The following is a 25,259-nucleotide window of genomic DNA, read 5'->3' as shown; positions in this document are numbered from 1 at the left end:
GTTTGTATATGTTGGTTGGATGATTGGGACTTCCAATTGAAGGCAGGTGTGTATAGTTGCCTTTGATTGGAAGTCCTATATAGGTGTGTGTGTTTGTCTTTGGGGTTGTGGGGAATTGTTGTGAGCACTGCTTTGTTTGGTTGAGCCTGCCACACCGTCACATTGTGAGTACCGTCCATTGTTTTGTTTATTGTTTTGTTTTCGCAAGTGGATACCTTACATGTTTTTTGCAGTAATAAATATGAGTATCCACACTTCCGCTGCGCCTTGGTCCTTCTCTCTCCCGCACGACTTATTCTGTGACAGAATTCCCCACCAACACAGGACCAAGCAGCGGAAGAAGGCTGGCAACGACTGGGAGACCGAGAGGCACCCCCAATAATTTTTTAGGGGGGGGCACAAGGGCTATTTGGCGGGGCAAGATTACAGCCCCAGGCCAGCTCCCCGTACCCTTGTAGGGCAGACTGGACAGGTCCCGTGCTTTGGGGTTGGGGCTGTGGTGAGGCCTGGGATTTTCAGGCCGGTAGGCAAGGTACCAGCACCCCGCATGTGCCAGGGCGAAGTAGGCATCGAGCCGGAAGGGGTGATGCCAACCCTGCACTCAAGACCGCCAGTGCGCCCTTTCGGTCCGGTGTTTCCCGCTAGACGCACTAGCATGGAGGTGCGTGTCTCCAGGCTGGCAAGTCCAATACCAGCCCCACGCATCAGGAGTCTAGTGCGTCAGCCCAGCCTCGCCAGTCAACAGTCACCAGAGCTGCCTGCCAGTCAACAGTCGTCAGAGCTGCCCGCCAGTCAACCATCGCCAGAGCTGCCCGCCAGTCAACAGTCACCAGAGCTGCTCGCCAGTCAACAGTCGCCAGAGCTGCCCGCCAGTCAACAGTCGTCAGAGCTGCCCGCCAGTCAACAGTCGTCAGAGCTGCCCGCCAGTCAACAGTCGTCAGAGCTGCCCGCCAGTCAACAGTCGTCAGAGCTGCCTGCCAGTCAACAGTCGCCGGAGTGGCCAGACTGCGCTGAACTGCCGGAGTGGCCAGACTGCCCTGAACTGCGGGAGTGGCCAGACTGCCCTGAACTGCGGGAGTGGCCAGACTGCCCTGAACTGCGGGAGTGGCCAGACTGCCCTGAACTGCGGGAGTGGCCAGACTGCCCTGAACTGCGGGAGTGGCCAGACTGCCCTGAACTGCGGGAGTGGCCAGACTGCCCTGAGCTGCGGGAGTGGCCAGACTGCCCAGACTGTCCCGAGTGGCCAGACTGCCCAGACTGTCCCGAGCTGCCAGACTGCCCCGAACTGCCAAAGTGGCCCGACTGCCTGGAACGGCCAGAACCGGAGCCACCTCCAGGATAGGTGGGTTGGGGAGGGAGGGTGTAGCACAGTGCCGTCGGTGACGGCAGCCACCCTCCCTTCCCTCCCTTATGGTTTAGGGGTTATTGTTTGTTGGTTTTTGTTGGGGTATTGGGGATTTTCTTGTGTTTTTCTTGTGTTTTTCTTTTAGGTGCATTCCGGGGACTGCACCTTGAGGGGGGGGTACTGTCACGTCCTGACCAGCAGATGGAGCTAGTGTTTTAGTTTTGGGGTCAGGACGTGGCAGGTTTGTTTGTATATGTTGGTTGGATGATTGGGACTTCCAATTGAAGGCAGGTGTGTATAGTTGCCTTTGATTGGAAGTCCTATATAGGTGTGTGTGTTTGTCTTTGGGGTTGTGGGGAATTGTTGTGAGCACTGCTTTGTTTGGTTGAGCCTGCCACACCGTCACATTGTGAGTACCGTCCATTGTTTTGTTTATTGTTTTGTTTTCGCAAGTGGATACCTTACATGTTTTTTGCAGTAATAAATATGAGTATCCACACTTCCGCTGCGCCTTGGTCCTTCTCTCTCCCGCACGACTTATTCTGTGACAACATGTCTTTAGAAATTGTATTGAAAATTAAATACAGAAATATCTCATGTATTTACACCCCTGAGTATTCACACCCCTGAGTCAATACTTTGAAGCAGCTTTGGCCGCCATTGCAGTTGTGAGGCTTCCTTCTTTTCACTGTAAATTAGGTAAGTATTGTGGAATAATTACAATGTTGTTGATCCAGCCTCAGTTGTCTCCTATCACAGCCATTAAGCTCTGTTTTAAAGTCACCATTGGCCTCATGGTGAAATCCCTGAGATGTTTCCTTCCTCTCTGGCAACTGAGTTAGGAAGGATGCCTGTATCTTTGTAGTGACTGGGTGTTACATCCAAAGTCTAATTAATAACTTCACCGTGATATTCAGTGTCTACTTTTTTTTTTTACCCATCTACCAATAGGTGACCTTCTTTGCGACGCATTGGAAAACCTCCCTGGTCTTTGTGGTTGAATCGCTGTTTGAAGTTCACTGCTCGATTGAGGGACCTTACAGATAATTGTATATGTGGGGTAAAGAGATGAGGTAGTCATTCAAAAATCACGATAAACACTATTATTGCACACATTATTACACACAGAGTCCATGCAACTTATTATGTGACTTCTTAAGCCAATTTTTACTCCTGAACTTATAAAGGCTTGCCATAACAAAAGGCTTGAATACTTATTGACGCAAGACAGTTCAGCTTTTAATGTTTTATTAATTTGTAAAAATGTAGAAAAGCATAATTTGACATTATGGGGGTATTGTGTGTAGCCCAGGGACAAAACATCAATCAATCAATCAATCAATCAAATGTATTTATAAAGCCCTTTTGACATCAGCCGATGTCAAAGTGCTATACCCAGCCTAAAACCCCAAACAGCAAGCAATGCAGATGTAAGAAGCACGATGGCTAGGAAAAACTCACTAGAAAGGCAGGAACCTAGGAAGAAACCTAGAGAGGAACCAGGCCTTGAGGGGTGGCCAGTCCTCTTCTGGCTCTACCGGGTGGAGATTTTAACAGCACATGTCCAAGATGTTCAAACGTTCATAGATGACCAGCAGGCTCAAATAATAATAATCACAGTGGTTGTAGAGGGTGCAACAGGTCAGCACCTCAGGAGAAAATGCCAGTTGGCTTTTCATAGCCGATCATTCAGAGTTAGAGACAGCAGGTGCGGTAGAGAGTCAAAAACAGCAGGTCCGGGACAAGGTAGCACATCCAGTGAACAGGTCAGGGTTCCATAGCTGCAAGCAGAACAGTTGAAACTGAAGTAGCAGCATGAAAAATCCATGAGCTTCAATGATCAGATGTGATTGACCTATTGGGGTGTCACGCTGATATGCGGTAAATGTTGGGGCTGGCCTCCCGAGTGGCGTAGTAGTCTAAGGCACTGCATCACAGTGCTAGCTGTGCCACTAGAGATCCTGGGTTCAAGTCCAGGCTCTGTCGCATGCCAGCCGTGACCGGGAGACCCATGGGGCGTCGTCCGGGTTAGGGGAGAGTTTGGCCGGCAGGGATGTACTTGAACCATGAACCATCGTGCACTAGCAGCTCCTGTGGCGGGCCGGGCGCAATGCACGCTGACATGGTCGCCAGGTGCACGGTGTTTCCTTCGGAACATTGGTGCGGATGGCTTCCGGATTAAGTGGGCATTGTGTCAAGAAGCAGTTAACCATTGGTTGGGTTGTGTTTCGGAGGACGCACGGCTCTCGACCTTCGCCTCTCCATATGGGAGTTGCAGCAATGAGACAAGACTGTAACTACCAATTGGATACCACGAAATTGGGGAGAAAACATGGTAAAAAATAAGAAAAAAATAGAAAACATTTTTGGCCTAGTTTTAAGACTAGCTAATTAACTGATTTCAACATTGTCGGTGACATGGCATTGTCAAATTAGTTTTCATAAGCTGTCATGACTCTTTATGTCATCTGTTATGGCACTGTTATGAACATGTATGACAGAGGGTTCAAAATAATGGTTAACTGTTACCCTATTGAAACTGCATTCTTATGCCATTCCAACAGTTACCTGCAGATCATCATGCCTATAACTGATAAGACATTGACAAAGGAGTCTCATATATTGTTACCACACCATACAATGAAACACATATTGTTTGAGTACACATATCCACACAGACATGATAGGATAAATACTTTGTTCAGAAATATGTAGGCTAGTGTTCATGAAATGTCATATATTCCAAGACGGACCTCTAAGGATGATGAGAATTGTTTGGGATCAGATTTGCCTACTTTGAGTGTGTGTGGAGTGAATGGGGAGGTGTGGGGTGTTATTTATACAGTGAGGGAAAAAAGTATTTGATCCCCTGCTGATGTTGTATGTTTGCCCACTGACAAAGAAATGATCAGTCTATAATTTTAATGGTAGGTTTATTTGAACAGTGAGAGACAGAATAACAACAAAAACGCATGTCAAAAATGTTATAAATTGATTTGCATTTTAATGAGGGAAATAAGTATTTGACCCCCTCTCAATCAGAAAGATTTCTGGCTCCCAGGTGTCTTTTATACAGGTAACGAGCTGAGATTAGGAGCACACTCTTAAAGGGAGTGCTCCTAATCTCAGTTAGTTACCTGTATAAAAGACACCTGTCCACAGAAGCAATCAATCAATCAGATTCCAAACTCTCCACCATGGCCAAGACCAAAGAGCTCTCCAAGGATGTCAGGGACAAGATTGTCAACCTACACAAGGCTGGAATGGGCTACAAGACCATCGCCAAGCAGCTTGGTGAGAAGGTGACAACAGTTGGTGCGATTATTCGCAAATGGAAGAAACACAAAAGAACTATCAATCTCCCTCGGCCTGGGGCTCCATGCAAGATCTCACCTCGTGGAGTTGCAATGATCATGAGAACGGTGAGGAATCAGCCCATAACTACACGGGAGGATCTTGTCAATGATCTCAAGGCAGCTGGGACCATAATCACCAAGAAAACAATTGGTAACACACTACGCCATGAAGGACTGAAATCCTGCAGCGCCCGCAAGGTCCCCCTGCTCAAGAAAGCACATATACATGCCCGTCTGAAGTTTGCCAGTGAACATCTGAATGATTCAGAGGACAACTGGTGAAAGTGTTGTGGTCAGATGAGACCAAAATGGAGCTCTTTGGCATCAACTCAACTCACTGTGTTTGGAGGAGGAGGAATGCTGCCTATGACCCCAAGAAAACCATCCCCACCGTCAATCATGGATGTGGAAACATTATGCTTTGGGGGTGTTTTTCTGCTAAGGGGACAGGACAACTTCACCGCATCAAAGGGACGATGGACGGGGCCATGTACCGTCAAATCTTGGGTGAGAATCTCCTTCCCTCAGCCAGGACATTGAAAATGGGTCGTGGATGGGTATTCCAGCATGACAATGACCCAAAACACATGGCCAAGGCAACAAAGGAGTGGCTCAAGAAGAAGCACATTAAGGTCCTGGAGTGGCCTAGCCAGTCTCCAGACCTTAATCCCATAGAAAATCTGTGGAGGGAGCTGAAGGTTCGAGTTGCCAAACTTCAGCCTCGAAACCTTAATGACTTGGAGAAGATCTGCAAAGAGGAGTGGGACAAAATCCCCCCTGAGATGAGTGCAAACCTGGTGGCCAACTACAAGAAACGTCTGACCTCTGTGATTGTCAACAAGGGTTTTGCCACCAAGTACTAAGTCATGTTTTGCAGAGGGGATTTCCCTCATTAAAATGCTAATAATTTTATAACATTTTTTACATGTTTTTTTCAGGATGTTTTTGTTGTAAATCTGTCTCTCACTGTTCAAATAAACCTACCATTAAAATTATAGACTGATCATTTCTTCTCAAATGTACAAAATCAGCAGGGGATCAAATACTTTTTTTCCCTCACTGTATGTGTGTGACTGAGTCTGAGTGTGTTTGTCTGTAGGGGCGGTATGTATATGTCATTGAACCAAAATGAGGTATGTGCAGACAGGCCTCGTTTGACACAGACACAAACTACGGTTTTCCCTCCATCATGTTTAGTTCACACAAACATTTCCCCAGACTGCATTTCTGTTTGATTATGTTGTCATCCAGTAGAGGAGGAAGCTGCGATGGTGTAAGTTATGGCACGTTGCTGTGTGGGTTAACTAGGCTGTCTGTGGTGGTAGTGTGTGTGCTGCTGTCATTTTCTGAGGCTGCATTGAATCCAGGTCTATGCGTCAGGCCGAGGATGTCCTCTACATCCTAATGATGCTGCTTCCCTCCACACAGCCACACAGCTGGGCCCGACGCTGCTGCAACGCTGCTGTAACACTGCCCCCTGCTGGGTCTTCTGCCTAGCCTATTAAAGACTCTCTTGCTCTCTGGTTGTTATGTGACTACAGTGCCACTGCTCCACTTACGTAAACACACTCGGGAACAATTGAATTTCTGAGCCACCTTCATAAGCACTCACATATGCACACAAACACACACATAACTCAGTTGTAGGCTGGGTATCACTGCAGTAAGCTATGTTGAATCATTATGGGAAATATAGCTGTTCATGTGACTGTGTCCCAAATGCCTCCCTTTTTAGTCCACTACTTTTGACCAGAGTCCTATGGACACTGGTCAAACATAGTGCACTATAAAGGGAATAGGGTTCCATTTGTGAGGCAGAGTGTAAGTCTCAAGTGGCTGGACCCCCAGCCAGTGATACTGTCTATAGGTCTCTAAGATAATTTTATACAAATGTTCCTTTCTCTTGTTCTCCTTAGAACCGACCCGTACTACCTGTGAGAACCCAGGGACACCTCGCTATGGTTCTCTGAACAGAACCTATGGCTTCAAGGTAAGGAGATAACGGCCCTCACTCAAAATCATTGGTTTCGTCCAAAATAGCATCCTATTCCATATGTAGTGCACTACTTTTGACCAGGGCCCTCACCCTATTCCATATGTAGTGCACTACTTTTGACCAGAGCCCAAAGGGACTATATTGGAATTTGGTTCCATTTGGGACTCTGCCATGACCATATGACACTCAGATTGCATACTGAAGATACTCTGTTAATGTACTGTCTGTGAATGTGTTGTGTAGGAAGTCCTGAAGTCCTTAAGTGTTAGCGATACTTCAAGGCTCTCATTCACACACTAAGCTCATGTGGTAAAAACATGTATATATACTGCTCAAAAAAATAAAGGGAACACTTAAACAACACAATGTAACTAAAGTCAATCACACTTCTGTGAAATCAAACTGTCCACTTAGGAAGCAACACTGATTGACAATAAATTTCACATGCTGTTGTGCAAATGGAATAGACAACAGGTGGAAATTATAGGCAATTAGCAAGACACCCCCAATAAAGGAGTGGTTCTGCAGGTGGGGACCACAGACCACTTCTCAGTTCCTATGCTTCCTGGCTGATGTTTTGGTCACTTTTGAATGCTGGCGGTGCTTTCACTCTAGTGGTAGCATGAGACGGAGTCTACAACCCGCACAAGTGGCTCAGGTAGTGCAGCTCATCCAGGATGGCACATCAATGCGAGCTGTGGCAAGAAGGTTTGCTGTGTCTGTCAGCGTAGTGTCCAGAGCATGGAGGCGCTATCAGGAGACAGGCCAGTACATCAGGAGACGTGGAGGAGGCCGTAGGAGGGCAACAACCCAGCAGCAGGACCGCTACCTCTGCCTTTGTGCAAGGAGGAGCAAGAGAAGCACTGCCAGAGCCCTGCAAAATGACCTCCAGCAGGCCACAAATGTGCATGTGTCTGCTCAAACGGTCAGAAACACTCCATGAGGGTGGTATGAGGGCCCGACGTCCACAGGTGGGGGTTGTGCTTACAGCCCAACACCGTGCAGGGCGTTTGGCATTTGCCAGAGAACACCAAGATTGGCAAATTCACCACTGGCGCCCTGTACTCTTCACAGATGAAAGCAGGTTCACACTGAGCACGTGATAGACGTGACAGAGTCTGGAGACGCCGTGGAGAACGTTCTGCTGCCTGCAACATCCTCCAGCATGACCGGTTTGGCGGTGGGTCAGTCATGGTGTGGGGTGGCATTTCTTTGGGGGGCCGCACAGCCCTCCATGTGCTCGCCAGAGATAGCCTGACTGCCATTAGGTACCGAGATGAGATCCTCAGACCCCTTGTGAGACCATATGCTGGTGCGGTTGGCCCTGGGTTCCTCCTAATGCAAGACAATGCTAGACCTCATGTGGCTGGAGTGTGTCAGCAGTTCCTGCAAGAGGAAGGCATTGATGCTATGGACTGGCCCGCCCGTTCCCCAGACCTGAATCCAATTGAGCACATCTGGGACATCATGTCTCGCTCCATCCACCAACGCCACGTTGCACCACAGACTGTCCAGGAGTTGGCGGATGCTTTAGTCCAGGTCTGGGAGGAGATCCCTTAGGAGACCATGCGCCACCTCATCAGGAGCATGCCCAGGCGTTGTAGGGAGGTCATACAGGCACGTGGAGGCCACACACACTACTGAGCCTCATTTTGACTTGTTTTAAGGACATTACATCAAAGTTGGATCAGCCTGTAGTGTGGTTTTCCACTTTAATTTTGAGTGTGACTCCAAATCCAGACCTCCATGGGTTGATAAATTGGATTTCCATTGATTATTTTTGTGTGATTTTGTTGTCAGCACATAAAACTATGTAAACAAAAAAGTATTTAATAAGATTATTTCATTCATTCAGATCTAGGATGTGTTGTTTAAGTGTTCCCTTTATTTTTTTGAGCAGTATATATACTTTTTTGTCTCATACCTTCTGGACAAGGCCTTGTTACACTAGGAAAATAAATAATATCTCAAGAATTATAAATTGTGACTGAATGGCAAGATATTGGTTTAGAGACAATGCTCTGGCCTGACAAAATTACATTACGTACCTTTCTCATTGGGCCATTTTCCTTGGCTAATGATATGCAAATGTGGCAATGAATATGTTCATTACTTGTATGCAAATTCCTTCTGGCATTTGACTTCTTTACATTTCAGAGCTCTGCATGTAATGTCTGAGCAGAGACAATCATTACTCTGATGCTGATAGTGTCAATGACGATGATATCATGTCAATCATGATTCAAAAAAATTACATTTTAGCCATTTAGCAGACACTCTTATCCAGAGTGACTTACAGTTAGTTCATTCATCTCTAGATAGCTAGGGGGGACAACCACATATCATCACTAAGCTAAGGACCCTGGAATTAAACACCTCCCTCTGCAACTGCATCCTGGACTTCCGAACAGGCCGCCCCGAGGTGGTGAGGATAGGCAACAACACATCCGCCATAATGACCCTCAACACGGGGGCCCCTCATGGGGTGTGATTAGTCCCCTCCTGTACTCCCTATTCACCCATTAAGTTTGCAGACGACACGACGGTGGTAGGCCTTATCACTGATGACGATGAGACGGTCTACAGGGAGGAGGCCAGAGACCTGGCGGTGTGGTGCCAGGACAACAACCTCTCCCTCAACGTCAGCAAGACAAAGGATCTTAGACTACAGGAAACGGAGCGCCGAGCACATCCTCGTCCACGGGGCAGGTCAAGCGCTTCAAGTTTCTCGGTATCCACATCACTAAGGAATTATCATAGTCCACACACAGCAACACAGTCGTGAAGAGGGTATGACCACACCTCTTCCCCCTCAGGAGGCTGAAATGATTTGGCATGGGCAGTCAGATCCTCAAAACGTTTTACAGCTAAGCTCCCTACCATCCAGGACCTCTATACTAGGCGATGCCAGAGGGAGGCCCTAAAAATTGTCAAAGACTCTAGCCACACAAGTCATAGACTGTTCTCTCTGCTACCGCACAGCAAGTGATACCAATGCACAAAGTCTTTGAACACTCTTTGAAGAGGTAGGGTTTCAGATGTTTTTGGAAGATGGGCATGGTCTCTGCTCTCCTAGCTTCAGGAGTGTGCGGAGGAGTGGGGTGAATAGCTTCCCTGTGGCTCAGTTGGTAGAGCATGGTCTTTGCAACGCCAGGGTTGTGGGTTCGATTCCCACGGGGGGGCCAGTACGGAGGAAAAAAATAAAAAATGTATGAAGTGAAATGAAATATAAGCATTCACTCCTGTAAGTCGCTTTGGATAAGAGTGTCTGCTAAAATGTAAAAATGGGTGATATGGGAAAACTTGGGAAGGTTAAACACCAGGCGAGCTGCAGCATTCTGGATAAGTTGCAGGGGTTTGATGGCACATGCGGAGAGCCCAGCCAACAGAGAGTTGCAGTACTCCAGACGGGAGATAACAAGTGCCTGGATTAGGACCTGTACCGCTTCCTGTGTGAAGTATGGTCATACTCTACAGATGTTTTAGAGCATGGACCTGCAGTCACTGCTTCGATGTTTGCAGAGAATGATAGGGGTGTTGTCCAGGTTCACGCCAAGGTTCTTTGCACTCTGGGATGGAGAGTCTTGGAGCGGGCAAGTCTTCCCCGGTAGGAAGAGCAGCTACGTCTTGTCAAGGTTGAGCTTGAAGTGGTGGGCCGACATCTAAGCAGAGATGCGTGTTGCCATTTGGGTGTCACAAGGGGAAGGAGAAAAGTAGTTGAGTGTCATCCACATAGCAATGTTAGGAGACACCATGTGAGGATATAATGGAGCCGAATGACTTGGTGTATAGAGAGAAGAGGAGAGGGCCTAGAACTAAGCCCTGGGGTACACCAGTATTGAGAGTACGTGGTACAGACACAGATCCTCTCCACATCACCTGGTAGGAGCAGCATACCATTTAGGATGCTATCCAAGAGTGTGCAGAGCCTGAGACTCCCAGTCCTGAGAGGGTAGACAGGAGGATCTGATGGTTCACGTGGTGAAGGCAGCAGATAGATCTATGAGGATGAGAACATTTTCGCTCAGCTGCCCGCAGCCCTGTTCTGGAAACTCTCAATGGGTCCCTCAGCCACAGAGCAGGAGGGGAGGGTCGAGCCGTCCAGGAGGAAAGGAGACAGTGAGAGTCGAAGGATGCGGAAAGGGAGGAGAGTAGGGTCAAAGAGGCAGAATCAGGAGGGAGAAGAATTTAGCAGAAGGGAGAGATGATTGGATAGAAGAGGAGTAGTGGGAGAGAGAGTGACGATTGCGACGGTACATGATCCTCTGGGTAGCGTCTGAGTGGCTAGGGTTGGAGGACAAGGAGACATAAAAGGAAACAAAGTAGGGATCAGAGACCTGGAGGGGGGTTGCAATGAGATTAATAGGCAAGCAACCTCTCGAAAAGATGAGGCCAAGAGTATGGCCTACCTTGTGAGTGGGAAAGGACTGGGAAAAGGTGAGGTCAAGAGGCAAGAAGGGGAAGGAAAGATTTGGAAATCAATTAATTGAGGGCAGATGTCAGGAGGTTGAAGTCGCCATGTACGAAGAGCGGTGAGCCATCGTCAGGAAATGAGCTTATCAAGGTATCAAGCTCATTGAGGAACTCTCCAAGGGCACCTGGTGGGAGATATATGATGATAATGTTAAGCTTGAGTGGACAAGTGACAGTGACAGCATGGAATTAAAATGAGGAGATGGACAGGTGAGAGAGGGAGGAAATAGAAAATCTCCACTTAAGAGAAATTAGTAGCCCTGTGCCACCACCGAGACGACCAGATGCTCTCAGACTATGAAAGAAAACGTAATATATAAAAAAATATATTGCCACATGCGCATAATAAAACAGGTGTAGATCTTACACCTTAACCAACAATGCAGTTTTAAGAAAAAATATGTGTTAAGTAAAAAATAGATAAGTAAAGAAATGACAGAAACATAAGTTACAAATAACGCGAAAAACACACAATAGCACAATTGGTTAGGGGACCATAAAATGGCAGCCATCTCCTCCAGCGCCATTATCTATCTGTGTGTAAACCATGCGTGGGATCATTTCCAGCCAAAGTGTGAGATTTATCAATATGAACGTTTGCTTGAGAGTGTGTGTAGATTTATGCACAGCCATGACCATGCTTACGCACAAGTGGTGGAGTAAGGGAACTACTTGACAAGCATAGAATGGGGAAAATATATGTTGAAATTGTGAGAGTAATAATTCAATATTTTTTTGATTTCATTATATTTCCGTTGTGAATTCATGCAACACACAGTGCATTTGGAAAGTATTCAGACCCTTCACTTTTTCCACATTTTGTGATAATACAGCCTTATTCTAAAATTGATTAAATTGTTTTTCCCCCTTCATCAATCTACACCCAATACCCCATAATGACATCACAATACCCCATAATGACATCACAATACCCCATAATGACATCACAATACCCCATAATGACATCACAATACCCCATAATGACAAAGCAAAAACAAGTTTTTAGATTTTTTTGCCAAAATATAAAACTGAAATATCACATTTACATAAGTATTCAAACCCTTTACTCAGTACTTTGCTGAAGCACCTTTGGCAGCGATTACAGCCTCGAGTCTTCTTGAGTGTGACGCTACAAGCTTGGCACACCTGTATTTGGGGAGTTTCTCCCATTCTTCTCTGGAGATCCTCTCAAGAACTCCCAGGTTGGATAGGGAGTGATGCTGCACAGCTATAATCAGGTCTCTCCAGAGATGTTAGATCGGGTTCAAGTCCGGGCATTGGCTGTGTCACGTCAACCCCCACTCCCCCTCTCCGTTGCACGACGTTGCCATTATTACGCACACCTGCCACCATTGTTACGGGCACCTGCGCCTCATGAGACTCGCCTGGACTCCATCACCTTCCTGATTACCTCTCCTACATCTGTCAGTCCCTCTGGTTCTTTCCACAGGCATTATTGATTCTGTTTCTGTGTTTCATGTCTGTACGCTACTCGTGTTTTAGTTTTGTTCCATGTTCCATTTATTTATTAAATTCACTCCCTGTACTTGCTTCCTGATTCTTAGCGTACACATTACAGAATAACGCCTCACCAAAGGGAAGCAACAGGGATTTACTGGTGAAGTTGGGTCCAAGTGCTGCTGCCGAAGCATCCGGAGATGCCTGAGCCGGCTCATCAGGCTCCCAAGCCTCGTTCGGCTCCCATGCCTCAGCCGGCTCGTCAGGCTCCCATGCTGCAGCCGGCTCATCAGGCTCCCAAGCCTCGTTTGGCTCCCATGCCTCAGCCGGCTCGTCAGGCTCCCATGCTGCAGCCGGCTCATCAGGCTCCCAAGCCTCGTTTGGCTCCCATGCCTCAGCCGGCTCATCAGGCTCCCAAGCCTCGTTTGGCTCCCATGCCTCAGCCGGCTCATCAGGTTCCCATGCCTCAGCCGGCTCGTCAGGCTCCCATGCTGCAGCCGGCTCATCAGGCTCCCAAGCCTCGTTTGGCTCCCATGCCTTAGCCGGCTCGTCAGGCTCCCATGCTGCAGCCGGCTCATCAGGCTCCCATGCCTCAGCCAGCTCGTCAGGTTCCCGTGCCTCAGCCGGCTCTACAGGTTCCCGCGCCTCAGCAGAAGCGACCGGCCCGCTCCTGGTCCTCTGGACCATCTCCCTCTGGTCGGCGTCCTGCGGCTGGAGCCGCGCATCAGGGAGGGGGTACTGTCACGTCTACTCCCGCTCCCCCTCTCTGGCGCTCGACGTCGCCAGTTTACTCATTATTACGCACACCTGCCACCATCGTTATGCGCACCTGCGCCTCATGAGACTCGCCTGGACTCCATCACCTTCCTGATTACCTCTCCTATATCTGTCAGTCCCTCTGGTTCTTTCCACAGGCATTATTGATTCTGTTTCTGTGTTTCATGTCTGTACGCTACTCGTGTTTTAGTTTTGTTCTATGTTCCATTTATTTATTAAATTCACTCCCTGTACTTGCTTCCTGATTCTTAGCGTACACATTACAGAATAACGCCTCACCAAAGGGAAGCAACAGGGATTTACTGGTGAAGTTGGGTCCAAGTGCTGCTGCCGAAGCATCCGGAGATGCCTGAGCCGGCTCATCAGGCTCCCAAGCCTCGTTCGGCTCCCATGCCTCAGCCGGCTCGTCAGGCTCCCATGCTGCAGCCGGCTCATCAGGCTCCCAAGCCTTGTTTGGCTCCCATGCCTCAGCCGGCTCGTCAGGCTCCCATGCTGCAGCCGGCTCATCAGGCTCCCAAGCCTTGTTTGGCTCCCATGCCTCAGCCGGCTCATCAGGCTCCCAAGCCTCGTTTGGCTCCCATGCCTCAGCCGGCTCGTCAGGCTCCCATGCTGCAGCCGGCTCGTCAAGCTCCCATGCTGCAGCCGGCTCGTCAGGCTCCCATGCTGCAGCCGGCTCATCAGGCTCCCAAGCCTCGTTTGGCTCCCATGCCTCAGCCGGCTCATCAGGCTCCCAAGCCTCGTTTGGCTCCCATGCCTCAGCCGGCTCATCAGGCTCCCATGCCTCAGCCGGCTCGTCAGGCTCCCATGCTGCAGCCGGCTCATCAGGCTCCCAAGCCTCGTTTGGCTCCCATGCCTTAGCCGGCTCGTCAGGCTCCCATGCTGCAGCCGGCTCATCAGGCTCCCATGCCTCAGCCAGCTCGTCAGGTTCCCGTGCCTCAGCCGGCTCTACAGGTTCCCACGCCTCAGCCGGCTCTACAGGTTCCCGCGCCTCAGCAGAAGCGACCGGCCCGCTCCTGGTCCTCGGGACCATCCCTCTGGTCGGCGTCCTGCGGCTGGAGCCGCGCATCAGGGAGGGGGTACTGTCACGTCTACTCCCGCTCCCCCTCTCTGGCGCTCGACGTCGCCAGTTTACTCATTATTACGCACACCTGCCACCATCGTTACGCGCACCTGCGCCTCATGAGACTCATCTGGAGTCCATCACCTTCCTGATTACCTCTCCTATATCTGTCAGTCCCTTTGGTTCTTTCCACAGGCGTTACTGATTCTGTTTCTGTGTTTCATGTCTGTACCCTACTCGTGTTTCTTGTTTTGTTCCATGTTCCGTTATTTGTTACATTTACTCCCTGTACTTGCTTCCCGAGTCTTAGCGTACACGTTACAGGCTGGGACACTCAAAGACATTCAGAGACTTGTCTCGAAGCTACTCCCGCATTGTCTTGGCTGTGTGCTTAGGGTTGTTGTCCTGTTGGAAGGTGAACCTTCACCCCAGTCTGAGGTCCTGAGTGCTCTGGAGCAGGTTTTCATCAAGGATCTCTCTGTACTTTGCTCCATTCATCTTTCCTCAATCCTGACTAGTCTTCTAGTCCCTGCCGCTGAAAAACATCCCCACTGCATGATGCTGCCACCACCATGCTTCACCGTAGGGATGGTAATGGCCAGGTGATGAGCGGTGCCTGGTTTCCTCCAGACGTGATGCTTGGCATTCAGGCCAAGGAGTTCAATCTTGTTTTCATCAGATCAGAGAATCTTCTTTCTCATGGTCTGAGAGTCCTTTCGGTGCCTTTTGGAAATTCCAAGTGGGCTGTCATGTTCCTTTTACTGAGGAGTGGCTTCCGTCTGGCCACTGTACCATAAAGGCCCCTGAGTGGCGCAGCGGTCTAAGCGGACTCAGTGCTTGAGGCGTCATTACAGACACCCTGGTTCAAATCCAAAGTCCAATGGGGCGGCACACAATTGGCCCAGTGTCATCTGGGTTTGGCTTGTGTGAGCTGTCATTGTAAATAAGAATTTGTTCTTAACTGACTTGCCTAGTTAAATAAAGGTTCAATTTAATAGAAAAAAAGAAAACATGTAAAGGCCTGATTGGTGGAGTGCTGCAGAGATGGTTGTCCTTCTGGAAGGTTCTCCCATCTCCAAAGAGGAACTCTGGACCTCTGTCAGAGTGACCATCGAGGTTTTTGGTCACCTCCCCTCCCCCGATTGCTCAGTTTGGCCGGGCTGCCAGCTCTAGGAAGAGTCTTGGTGGATCCAAACTTCTTTAATTTAAGAATGATGGAGGCCACTGTGTTTTGGGGAATCTTCAATGCTGCAGAAATGTTTTAGTACCCTTCCCCAGATCTGTGCCTCGACTCAATCCTGTCTCGGAGCTCTCTCAATTCCTTCAACCTCATGGCTTGGTTTTTCTCTGACATGCACTGTCAACAGTGGGACCTTATGTAGACAGATATGTACCTTTCCAAATCATGTCCAATCAATTGAATTTGCCACAGGTGGACTCCAATCAAGTTGTAGAAACATCTAAAGGGTAATCATGATGTGACAGGATGCACCTAACCTCAATTTCGAGTCTCATAGCAAAGTCTTTGAATACTTATGTAAATAATGTATTTTTGTGGGGGGGAAAAAATTCAGAAAACTGTTTTTGCATTGTCGTTGTGGGGTATTGTGTGTAGATTGATGACAATTTTTTTTATTTAATACATTTTACAATAAGGCTGTAACATAATAAAATGTGGAAAAAGTGAAGGCGTCAGAATAATATAAAAAAATGTAACCTTTATTTAACTAGTGTCACAATCGTTATATAAATAATCGGACCAAGGCGCAGCGTGAGTAGAGTTCCACATCTTTTATTACTCGTGAAACTTCAAAAAACAACAAGGATCTAACGATCGTGCAAAACGTAGCGCACATAAGTACTCACACAAAACAATATCCCACATCACAGGTGGGAAAAATAACACACTAAGTATGATCCCCAATTAGAGGTAACGATTCTCAGCTGCCTCTAATTGGGAACCATACACATACATCAACATAGAAATAAACTCACTAGAAATCCCCCTAGTCACACACTGACCTAAAACACCAAAGAGAACCCCGAGGGCTCTCTATGGTCAGGGCGTGACTACTAGCCAAGTCAGTTAAGAACAAATTCTCTTTTACAATGATGGCCTATCGGGGAACAGTGGGTTAACTGCCTTGTTCAGGGGCAGATTTTTACCTTGTCAGCTCGGGGATTCAATCCAGCAAACTTTTGGTTACTGGCCCAACACTCCAACCACCTAGGCTACCTGCCACCAGTATGATTGCACTATATCTTGACATGCTAGCAATATCATATAATTTGACCACATCAGTGCATGTGTTACGATAATAATCCATATCAAGTACAGTAATTTGTTAAATAAAAGGCATATCTGAAAGTTAAACCATTGTTGACATACTATAAAAGACTGAGGTAATGGGAAATCAAAAAAGGGATTTCTGATCTTGCTCTGTTGGAAGATTTTGCACATGCTGCATTTCACAGAGAGAACAGATTTGCTCATCAGATATCGTTTCCCAAAACCAATTTCATAGGAGTTTTGCAAAGATTTGAGACCTACTTTAAAAAGGAAACATGCCATTCCGGTGCACAACCATGTGCTATCCATCTTGGGTTTTTTGGCAACGGGCACTTTTCAACAGGAGCTTGCCGATCGGCATCTCACAGCCCTTGATGAGCCAAAACAAACAGTAACATTCAATTTCAATACAAGATCGCACAACAGGTTGAAGTCAAGAGGGGTTTCTTTGACATGATGCCATCAATGAATTCCCAAATACAAAAAGACAAATAGACGGCACCCACATCGACATAAAAGAACCATCCCAAAAGGATTTCAACTATGTGAACAGAAAAGTCTTCCCCTTTTAATGTACAGGTGAGAGGTTAAGTGATGATCAAAAGATGCTACTGAATGTGGTGGCAAGGTGGCCAGGTGGAACTCACAACTCATTCATTCTGCAGAACAATAGTTGGCCTATACACCTACAGGAGGGAGCTGTTGAAGATGGATGGCTTATTGGTCAGTGGGGTCTAATCATTTGAAGTAACTTTAATTGCCCTAATAGTCCTCTCTTTGTAGCTATGTTTCTCTTTTTACTGGTCAAGCCACAACTGAGCGAACGAAATAAAACATTTTGGTTGTACTCAACCTCTGACACTATTTCAGTCTCAGAAACGTGTTTTTTAATTAGTTGTGCCATTGTATGTCATGGTACGGCATTGTATATTCCCCATGGGTTGAAGGGATGAATTGACCATATAAGGTTAATTAGGGGCGTTTCGAAATGCAAATGGCCAAGTTTCTGCATGAGCACTGAGGCTGAGAACAATTGGTATTCATCAATGGTTATCGCCTATCGGTGTGTGTAACTCTCATAGGAGTGTTTGATAAAGCATACTTTCTATGCATACAGACATTCTAAATTCTGTTCGTAAGTAGTATTTTAGAATAGTTTCTACGCAATATTTATAAATGAAGCCCCAGGAATTCCACATGTTGTGTGCGCAGGGTACACTAAATTAAAAGAGTTGCAGCCAAGGGGTGGGGGGCGTCTGTAAAGCCTAAAGGGAGAGGAGCAAACAGGTATAGAAAACACACACATGGCTGCCAAAGCTGCAAAAGAGAAAAATGAGATCATCAGAAAATAACTAGGTAAGATACTCAACTGAGACAGTGGTGTGAAGCCCTCCTCTCCTTCCTTTCTCAAACAACTCCTCAGAACAACTCCTCAGAGCAACTCCTCAGGACAACTCCTCAGGACAACTCCTCAGGACAACTCCTCAGGACAACTCCTCAGGACAACTCCTCAGGACAACTCCTCAGAACAACTCCTCAGGACAACTCCTCAGGACAACTCCTCAGAACAACTCCTCAGGACAACTCCTCAGGACAACTCCTCAGGACAACTCCTCAGGACAACTCCTCAGAACAACTCCTCAGGACAACTCCTCAGGGCAACTCCTCAGAGCAACTCCTCAGGACAACTCCTCAGGACAACTCCTCAGGGCAACTCCTCAGGGCAACTCCTCAGGGCAACTCCTCAGGGCAACTCCTCAGGGCAACTCCTCAGGACAACTCCTCAGGACAACTCGGCAGAACAACTCGGCAGAACAGCTCGGCAGAACAGCTCGGCAGAACAGCTCGGCAGAACAACTCGGCAGAACAACTCGGCAGAACAACTCCTCAGAACAACTCCTCAGGACAACTCGGCAGAACAACTCGGCAGAACAACTCCGCAGAACCATCTTTGTTTTGGCAATGGCCTTAGTTTTGCGACGAGACCGCCGTTGACAGCTGAGAAAACAAGGGAGACTGAAGTACTAACACCAATTGACCATTGCCTTGCAGAGGTGAAGAGCACACCTCCTGTATTAATTGCTGATTGCCTCGGAGAGGAGAAACCACCCTCCCCTCCAATACAGCCACTGATTACCAAGATAACAACAGTTGCAAATTGCCCTGCCCCTTAATCCTGGTTGATGTGTCAACAATCATCTGCAAGTTAATAGCAGTCATCAGTTCACACACCAAGAAGGCTACTGGGAAGACAGGCACCACTTAATGTAGATGGCCTTAGCTAGCAAAAAGACAGATAAAGACTCTAGCTATAGAATGATGATGATTATGATGATGAGCATGGTGATGGTGGATATTTCTGATGAAGAAGACATTTTCATTTAAGAACAAAAAAAAGCTATGAAACACCTTACCAGGTGTACGTTACCGTTCACAAATATCACGAGCAAGCTAGAAAACAGGGTTGATGCTGAGAATAGAGTCTAACCCTGTTTGTGTTTACAAGGGTTCATATTTGTGTGGGTATTATTTCATTGTGTGTGCGTGTGTGCGTGCGTCCATTATTTTTGTGCATGCATGTGCATATGCATGCTTCCATCCATGTTTCTATCCGTGCTTCCTTTGTGTGTGTGTGTGTGTGTGTGTGTGTGTGTGTGTGTGTGTGTGTGTGTGTGTGTGTGTGTGTGTGTGTGTGATTCTTTCTGACCGTTCTGGGGTCCTATGGTGTCTACACAGCGGGACCTGTAAACACAAGCAGTCCTTCCTCCGTTCCACGTCCCTAATGAGCCTTAAAACGCTACAACTTTCCCCACCAACAGATCTGTGTTTACGTTGTTAGGACTGATAAATGGCAAAACTGTATGGCAAATTGCACTGATTTGTCTGAGAAAAGAGAAACACATTTGCTGCATGGCTTGCCTCTAATTGTGAATAAAAAAGAAAGGCAGCAAATATCAAATGACATAAAAGTGAAGAGCAGCATGTAGTCAAAGGCAACAGTGTTTTCCTTCTCTCCTGGGGTTCTGTTGCATCATAAACAGTCTATTAGATAGATGTATTCTATCTAGCGCACATTGTACTAAATCATCAATACACTCTAGACTTATCAGTAAACACTAGTACATTATGCAGTGTTCAGAGCTACGCTGGTGGACCACCACTAGATAAAAGAGATGGTTACACACAGAACACACAGAACACACGGAACACACGGAACACACGGAACACACAGAAGGGAAGGGAGAGTTATTTCTCATTGCTATTTTGGTAGCTCCTCCTTATTAAGTCAAGACATGGAAAAGAGCTCCCGTGTCTTGTAACATGAATGAACTTTAGGAATATTTTCGCCAGGGGAAAAGGAGTGAGAGGGAGGAAGGGGGTAGAGAAGGGCTTGAGGGCTCTTGCCGGGAATGAACTTTATTCATATTTTTGTCAGGGGATAAATATAATATGGAGTGAGAGAGAGGAGGAGGAGGGCGAGGAAGGGCTCTTGCCCAGATGCGCTGGCATTAAGAATTCAAGCCTTATTGTAACATTTGGGGTCAAGTCATGCCCAGGCTTCAGAGAGAACAGTGAAATATCAGGCTTTCACACCCATAAATCATTTGTCTCGCCCTCGGGAGGGAGGGAGAAAGAGAGAGAGATTAAGAAATTAGATAGATAGAGAGGGGGGAGTGGGGGGGGAGAGAGAGAGGGGGACAGGGGAGGAGGAGAAGAAGGAGAGGAGACTTTGCTGGCTGCAGCCTAATGATATTGAAGCAAAGTGAAGGAGATATTGTATCCCAGAGATAAGGCCATGAGTCTTATTACTCGTCAGACTGTGTTTCAGCACCGGGGACGACGTGTTAATCAATTAATGTGTGAAGCCACTGTGTCATTCCATGACACGTTTTCATATTTAATTCCCCAGGCTCTGTCACACACACAGACGCGCACACACACACACACATAGAGTCGCGAATGCACACACACACACACACACACACACACACACGGACTCACACACATCTACACACACACACATGCAAGCAGAGGAAGGCTGAGAGAGCTGAAAAGAGCTGACAAGGGCTAATCTGATATGTCGCTCTTTGAAAGGGCATCAGTGATCAGTCTGAACCGGGGACGTATTGGTTTGATGTATGCTGCTTAAACAAAACCTTTCATAGGGATTCAAGAGTTGACGCGTGTGTGTACATCACAGCCTTTGTTTGATTGCAACATCAAAGTTGATATCAAACTGGCCTTTAAATTGAAGCACTCCTATTCCTAGCTAGCCTGACCCCACACGCTGAATACTCCTGCTGCTCTAGTCCTAGCTAGTTGAACTCCTCATGCTGAATACTCCCACTGCTCTATTCCTAGCTAGCCTGACTCCTCACGCTGAATACTCCTGCTGCTCTATTCCTAGCTAGCCTGACTCCTCACGCTGAATACTCCCGCTGCTCTATTCCTAGCTAGCATGACCCCACACGCTGAATACTCCTGCTGCTCTATTTCTAGCTAGCCTGACCCCACACGCTGAATACTCCTGCTGCTCTATTCCTAGCTAGCCGAACTCCTCATGCTGAATACTCCCGCTGCTCTATTCCTAGCTAGCCTGACTCCTCACGCTGAATACTCCTGCTGCTCTATTCCTAGCTAGCCTGACTCCTCACGCTGAATACTCCCGCTGCTCTATTCCTAGCTAGCATGACCCCACACGCTGAATACTCCTGCTGCTCTATTTCTAGCTAGCCTGACCCCACACGCTGAATACTCCTGCTGCTCTATTCCTAGCTAGCCTGACCCCACACGCTGAATACTCCCGCTGCTCTATTCCTAGCTAGCCTGACTCCTCACGCTGAATACTCCCGCTGCTCTATTCCTAGCTAGCCTGAACCCACACGCTGAATACTCCTGCTGCTCTATTCCTAGCTAGCCTGACCCCACACGCTGAATACTCCTGCTGCTCTATTTCTAGCTAGCCTAACTCCTCACGCTGAATACTCCCTCTGCTCTATTTCTAGCTAGCCTGACTCCTCACGCTTGAAGCCCAAGGACTTTTTATAGGCCTCTGAGACTAGTGTGAATATAAGAATATATGATACTCTTTATGCCATTGTTACTATAACTTTATGCCATTGTTACTATGTTGTGTGTGTGTGTGTGTGTGTGTGTGTGTGTGTGTGTGTGTGTGTGTGTGTGTGTGTGTGTGTGTGTGTGTTGTGTTTCTCTACTCCTGCGCCTATTGAAAATGCAGGTGCACTCAGTTGTCTCTCTACTCTAACACAGGTGGGCAGCATGGTGGCGTTCCAGTGCCAGCTGGGTCACCTGCTCCAGGGTTCCACCACCCGGCTCTGCCAGGCTGACCTTACCTGGAGCGGCTCCCAGCCAGAGTGTATCCGTGAGTCACATCACACCCCCTACTGCAGTGGTTCTGATGATGTCACGGGGATCAGAGGGTATGGCTACAGCCGTTATTGTGACTGGGTCATAGAGGGACAGTATAGGGGGTGGTTCTCAAACCTCTCCTGTGGACCCTCAGACATTTTCACAATGTGTTGTAGCCCTGAACTAACTCACCTGATTCACTTAGTCAAGGGCTTAATGATTAGTTGACAAGTTGAATCAGGAGTGCTAGCTGTGGAATCGATCAAATACATGGAACGGTCCCCAAAAGAGGTTTGAGAACCACCCCCTACTGTCCCTCTGTGATGCCCAGTCACAACAACTGCTGTAGCTATACCCTCTGATGCCAATGATGACATCATCATAGGAAAAGCCCCCATTATATAATAATTGCATTTATATGGTCAGCCCATTCTAGGATTATATTTCTATGATAAACCCATTCTAGGATTCTAGTTCTATGGTCTGCCCATTCTAGGATTATGTTTCTATGGTCAAACCCATTCTAGGATTATGTTTCTATGGTCAAACCCATTATAGAATTCTATCTCTATGGTCAACCCATTCTAAGATTCTATCTCTATGGTCAACCCATTCTAGGATTCTGTTTCTAAAGTCAACCCATTCGAGGATTCTTTTTCTATGGTCAACCGGTTCTTGGATTCTATTTCTATGGTCAACCTATTCTAGGATTTTGTTTCTATAGTCAGTCCATCCCCGACTCTAGCTAGGGACCTCCATGATATCCGTCACTTCTGGCCATTCTCACTGACATCACTCTGACCGTGACATGTCACTCTGACCACATCACCGTGTTCATCTGTAAAATAAACACATCTTAGGAACCACTGACAATTTTTTACACATTAGCCACAAATAGTAAGAAGAGGGAAAGAGAGAGAGGGAGACGTGAAGTGATCCTAACTACACTAGTGTGTCAGGGTTCTGCCGTACTGACGCTCAGAAAGTGTGGCTTGTACTGTATATCTTTGAGGATTATACAGTACATCTGTTATGTCAGGCACAGGAGTCTTGCAGGTGATTACATGCAGGTGTTTTGAAAAAAGTTTTGCTTGCATAAGAGCAGTTGGCTGTTTCCTAGGTAACAAGGACCTTAGAAGGATCATGGCACAACTATCTCCGTTAGCGCCTGCTACCGAACTAAAGGGCTTCATTACTTTTTCAATGATAAAGTAGTGCACTCTGCCAAGCTTCAAGGTCATATTTAATAACTGCCACTTTGAAAATTAATTCACATTATTGGAAACAGCAAGGATCATTTTCTACTCTCACCGTCACAGCAGGTGAGCTGATATATCAGAGGGGAAGGATGATTCTCATGAAGAGATAATCTTTATGGAGGTAGATTCAGAGACCCAGCCTAGCGGGAGAGACCCTAACCTTCACATCGGCTCCCTTCCAAATGGCCCCCTATCCCCTGTATAAGGCACTACTTTTGATCAGGGACCATAGGAGAATGTAGTTCACAATATAGGGGATAGGGTGCCGTTTGGAGGCAACCATCCACACGAATCGTCAGTCAGCCCCCCTCAGGGTAGTCTTATCCACTCAGCTACCTCCATGGGGATAGGGTGAGGCAGGGTGAGACAGGGTAAAGTGGGGTGAGATGGGGGGTATAGAGGGGATGGTGGTGGTCTCTTTTTGTCTCTCTCTCGCTCTCTCACTCACTCTCTCTCACTCGCTCTCTCACTCACTCACTCTCTCGCTCTCTCACTCACTCTCTCTCTCGCTCTCTCTCACTCACTCTCTCGCTCTCGCTCTCTCACTCACTCACTCTCTCTCACTCTCACTCACTCTCGCTCTCTCTCGCTCTCTCACTCACTCTCTCGCTCTCCCTCACTCTCTTGCTCTCACTCACTCTCTCTCTCTCGCTCTCTCACTCACTCACTCTCTCGCTCTCACTCACTCTCGCTCTCTCACTCACTCACTCACTCACTCTCTCGCTCTCCCTCTCTCTCACTCTTACTCACTCTCTCACTCTCTCACTCACTCTCTCTCGCTCACTCTCTCTCTCTCACTCTCTCTCACTCACTCTCTCTCTCACTCTCGCTCTCTCACTCACTCTCTCTCTCTCTCGCTCTCTCTCACTCACTCTCTCGCTCTCGCTCTCTCACTCACTCACTCACTCTCACTCACTCTCGCTCTCTCTCGCTCTCTCACTCACTCTCTCGCTCTCCCTCACTCTCTTGCTCTCACTCACTCTCTCTCACTCTCTCTCACTCACTCTCTCTCTCTCTCTCTCACTCTCGCTCTCTCACTCACTCTCTCTCACTCGCTCTCTCACTCACTCACTCTCTCGCTCTCTCACTCACTCTCTCTCTCTCGCTCTCTCTCACTCACTCTCTCGCTCTCGCTCTCTCACTCACTCACTCTCTCTCACTCTCACTCACTCTCGCTCTCTCTCTCTCTCTCTCTCTCACTCACTCTCTCGCTCTCTCTCGATCTCTCACTCACTCTCTCGCTCTCCCTCACTCTCTCTCTCTCACTCACTCTCTCTCTCTCGCTCTCACTCACTCACTCACTCTCGCTCTCTCACTCACTCACTCACTCACTCTCTCGCTCTCCCTCTCTCTCGCTCTTACTCACTCTCTCAGTCTCTCACTCTCTCACTCACTCTCTCTCGCTCACTCTCTCTCTCACTCTCTCTCTCTCTCTCTCTCTCTCTCTCTCTCTCTCTCTTTCTCTGTGTCTCTCTCTCTTTCTGTGTCTCTCTCTCTCTGTGTCTCTCTCTCTGTGTCTCTCTCTCTGTGTCTCTCTCTCTGTGTCTCTCTCTCTATGTCTCTCTCTCTGTGTCTCTCTGTGTCACCTATCCCAGGAGTGTTAATGTCCCCATCCAGGCAGGGAGGAGAGAACCCTGTTCTTATCTCCCCATACAGCCGGTCTCCATCCCTCCCCACTCACACATGCACGTCACTCCCACGTCACACCATGGCAAAGCACCCACCTCCACCACCCCCTCCATCTAGCAGTATAACAATATAGCACAGTAGTAGTATAAGGATATAGCACTTAGTAGTAGAATGAGGAAATGGTGTTAAAATATGATTTATATAGACTAATTAGGTATAGGCTTACCGCAATATTAATGTATTGTA

The 25,259-nt window shown here is 47.6% G+C and overlaps 1 protein-coding gene across 1 annotated transcript in view; it reads left to right on the top strand.

The window, feature by feature from the left end:
• The window catches only part of LOC115174068 (CUB and sushi domain-containing protein 3), a gene marked incomplete in the record, with an annotated part of 716,433 nt that overhangs the window by 675,629 nt on the left and 15,545 nt on the right, over positions 1–25,259 (top strand). Inside the window, 2 exon segments of the mRNA XM_029732731.1 lie at positions 6,618–6,691; positions 22,027–22,138. Of these exon segments, the coding sequence (XP_029588591.1) occupies positions 6,618–6,691; positions 22,027–22,138 (186 nt within the window).

This window comes from Salmo trutta, chromosome 34 (genome assembly GCF_901001165.1).
Source record: "Salmo trutta chromosome 34, fSalTru1.1, whole genome shotgun sequence".
NCBI classification, from domain to species: Eukaryota; Metazoa; Chordata; class Actinopteri; order Salmoniformes; family Salmonidae; genus Salmo; species Salmo trutta.
This window is presented reverse-complemented; position numbering and strand designations above follow the sequence as displayed.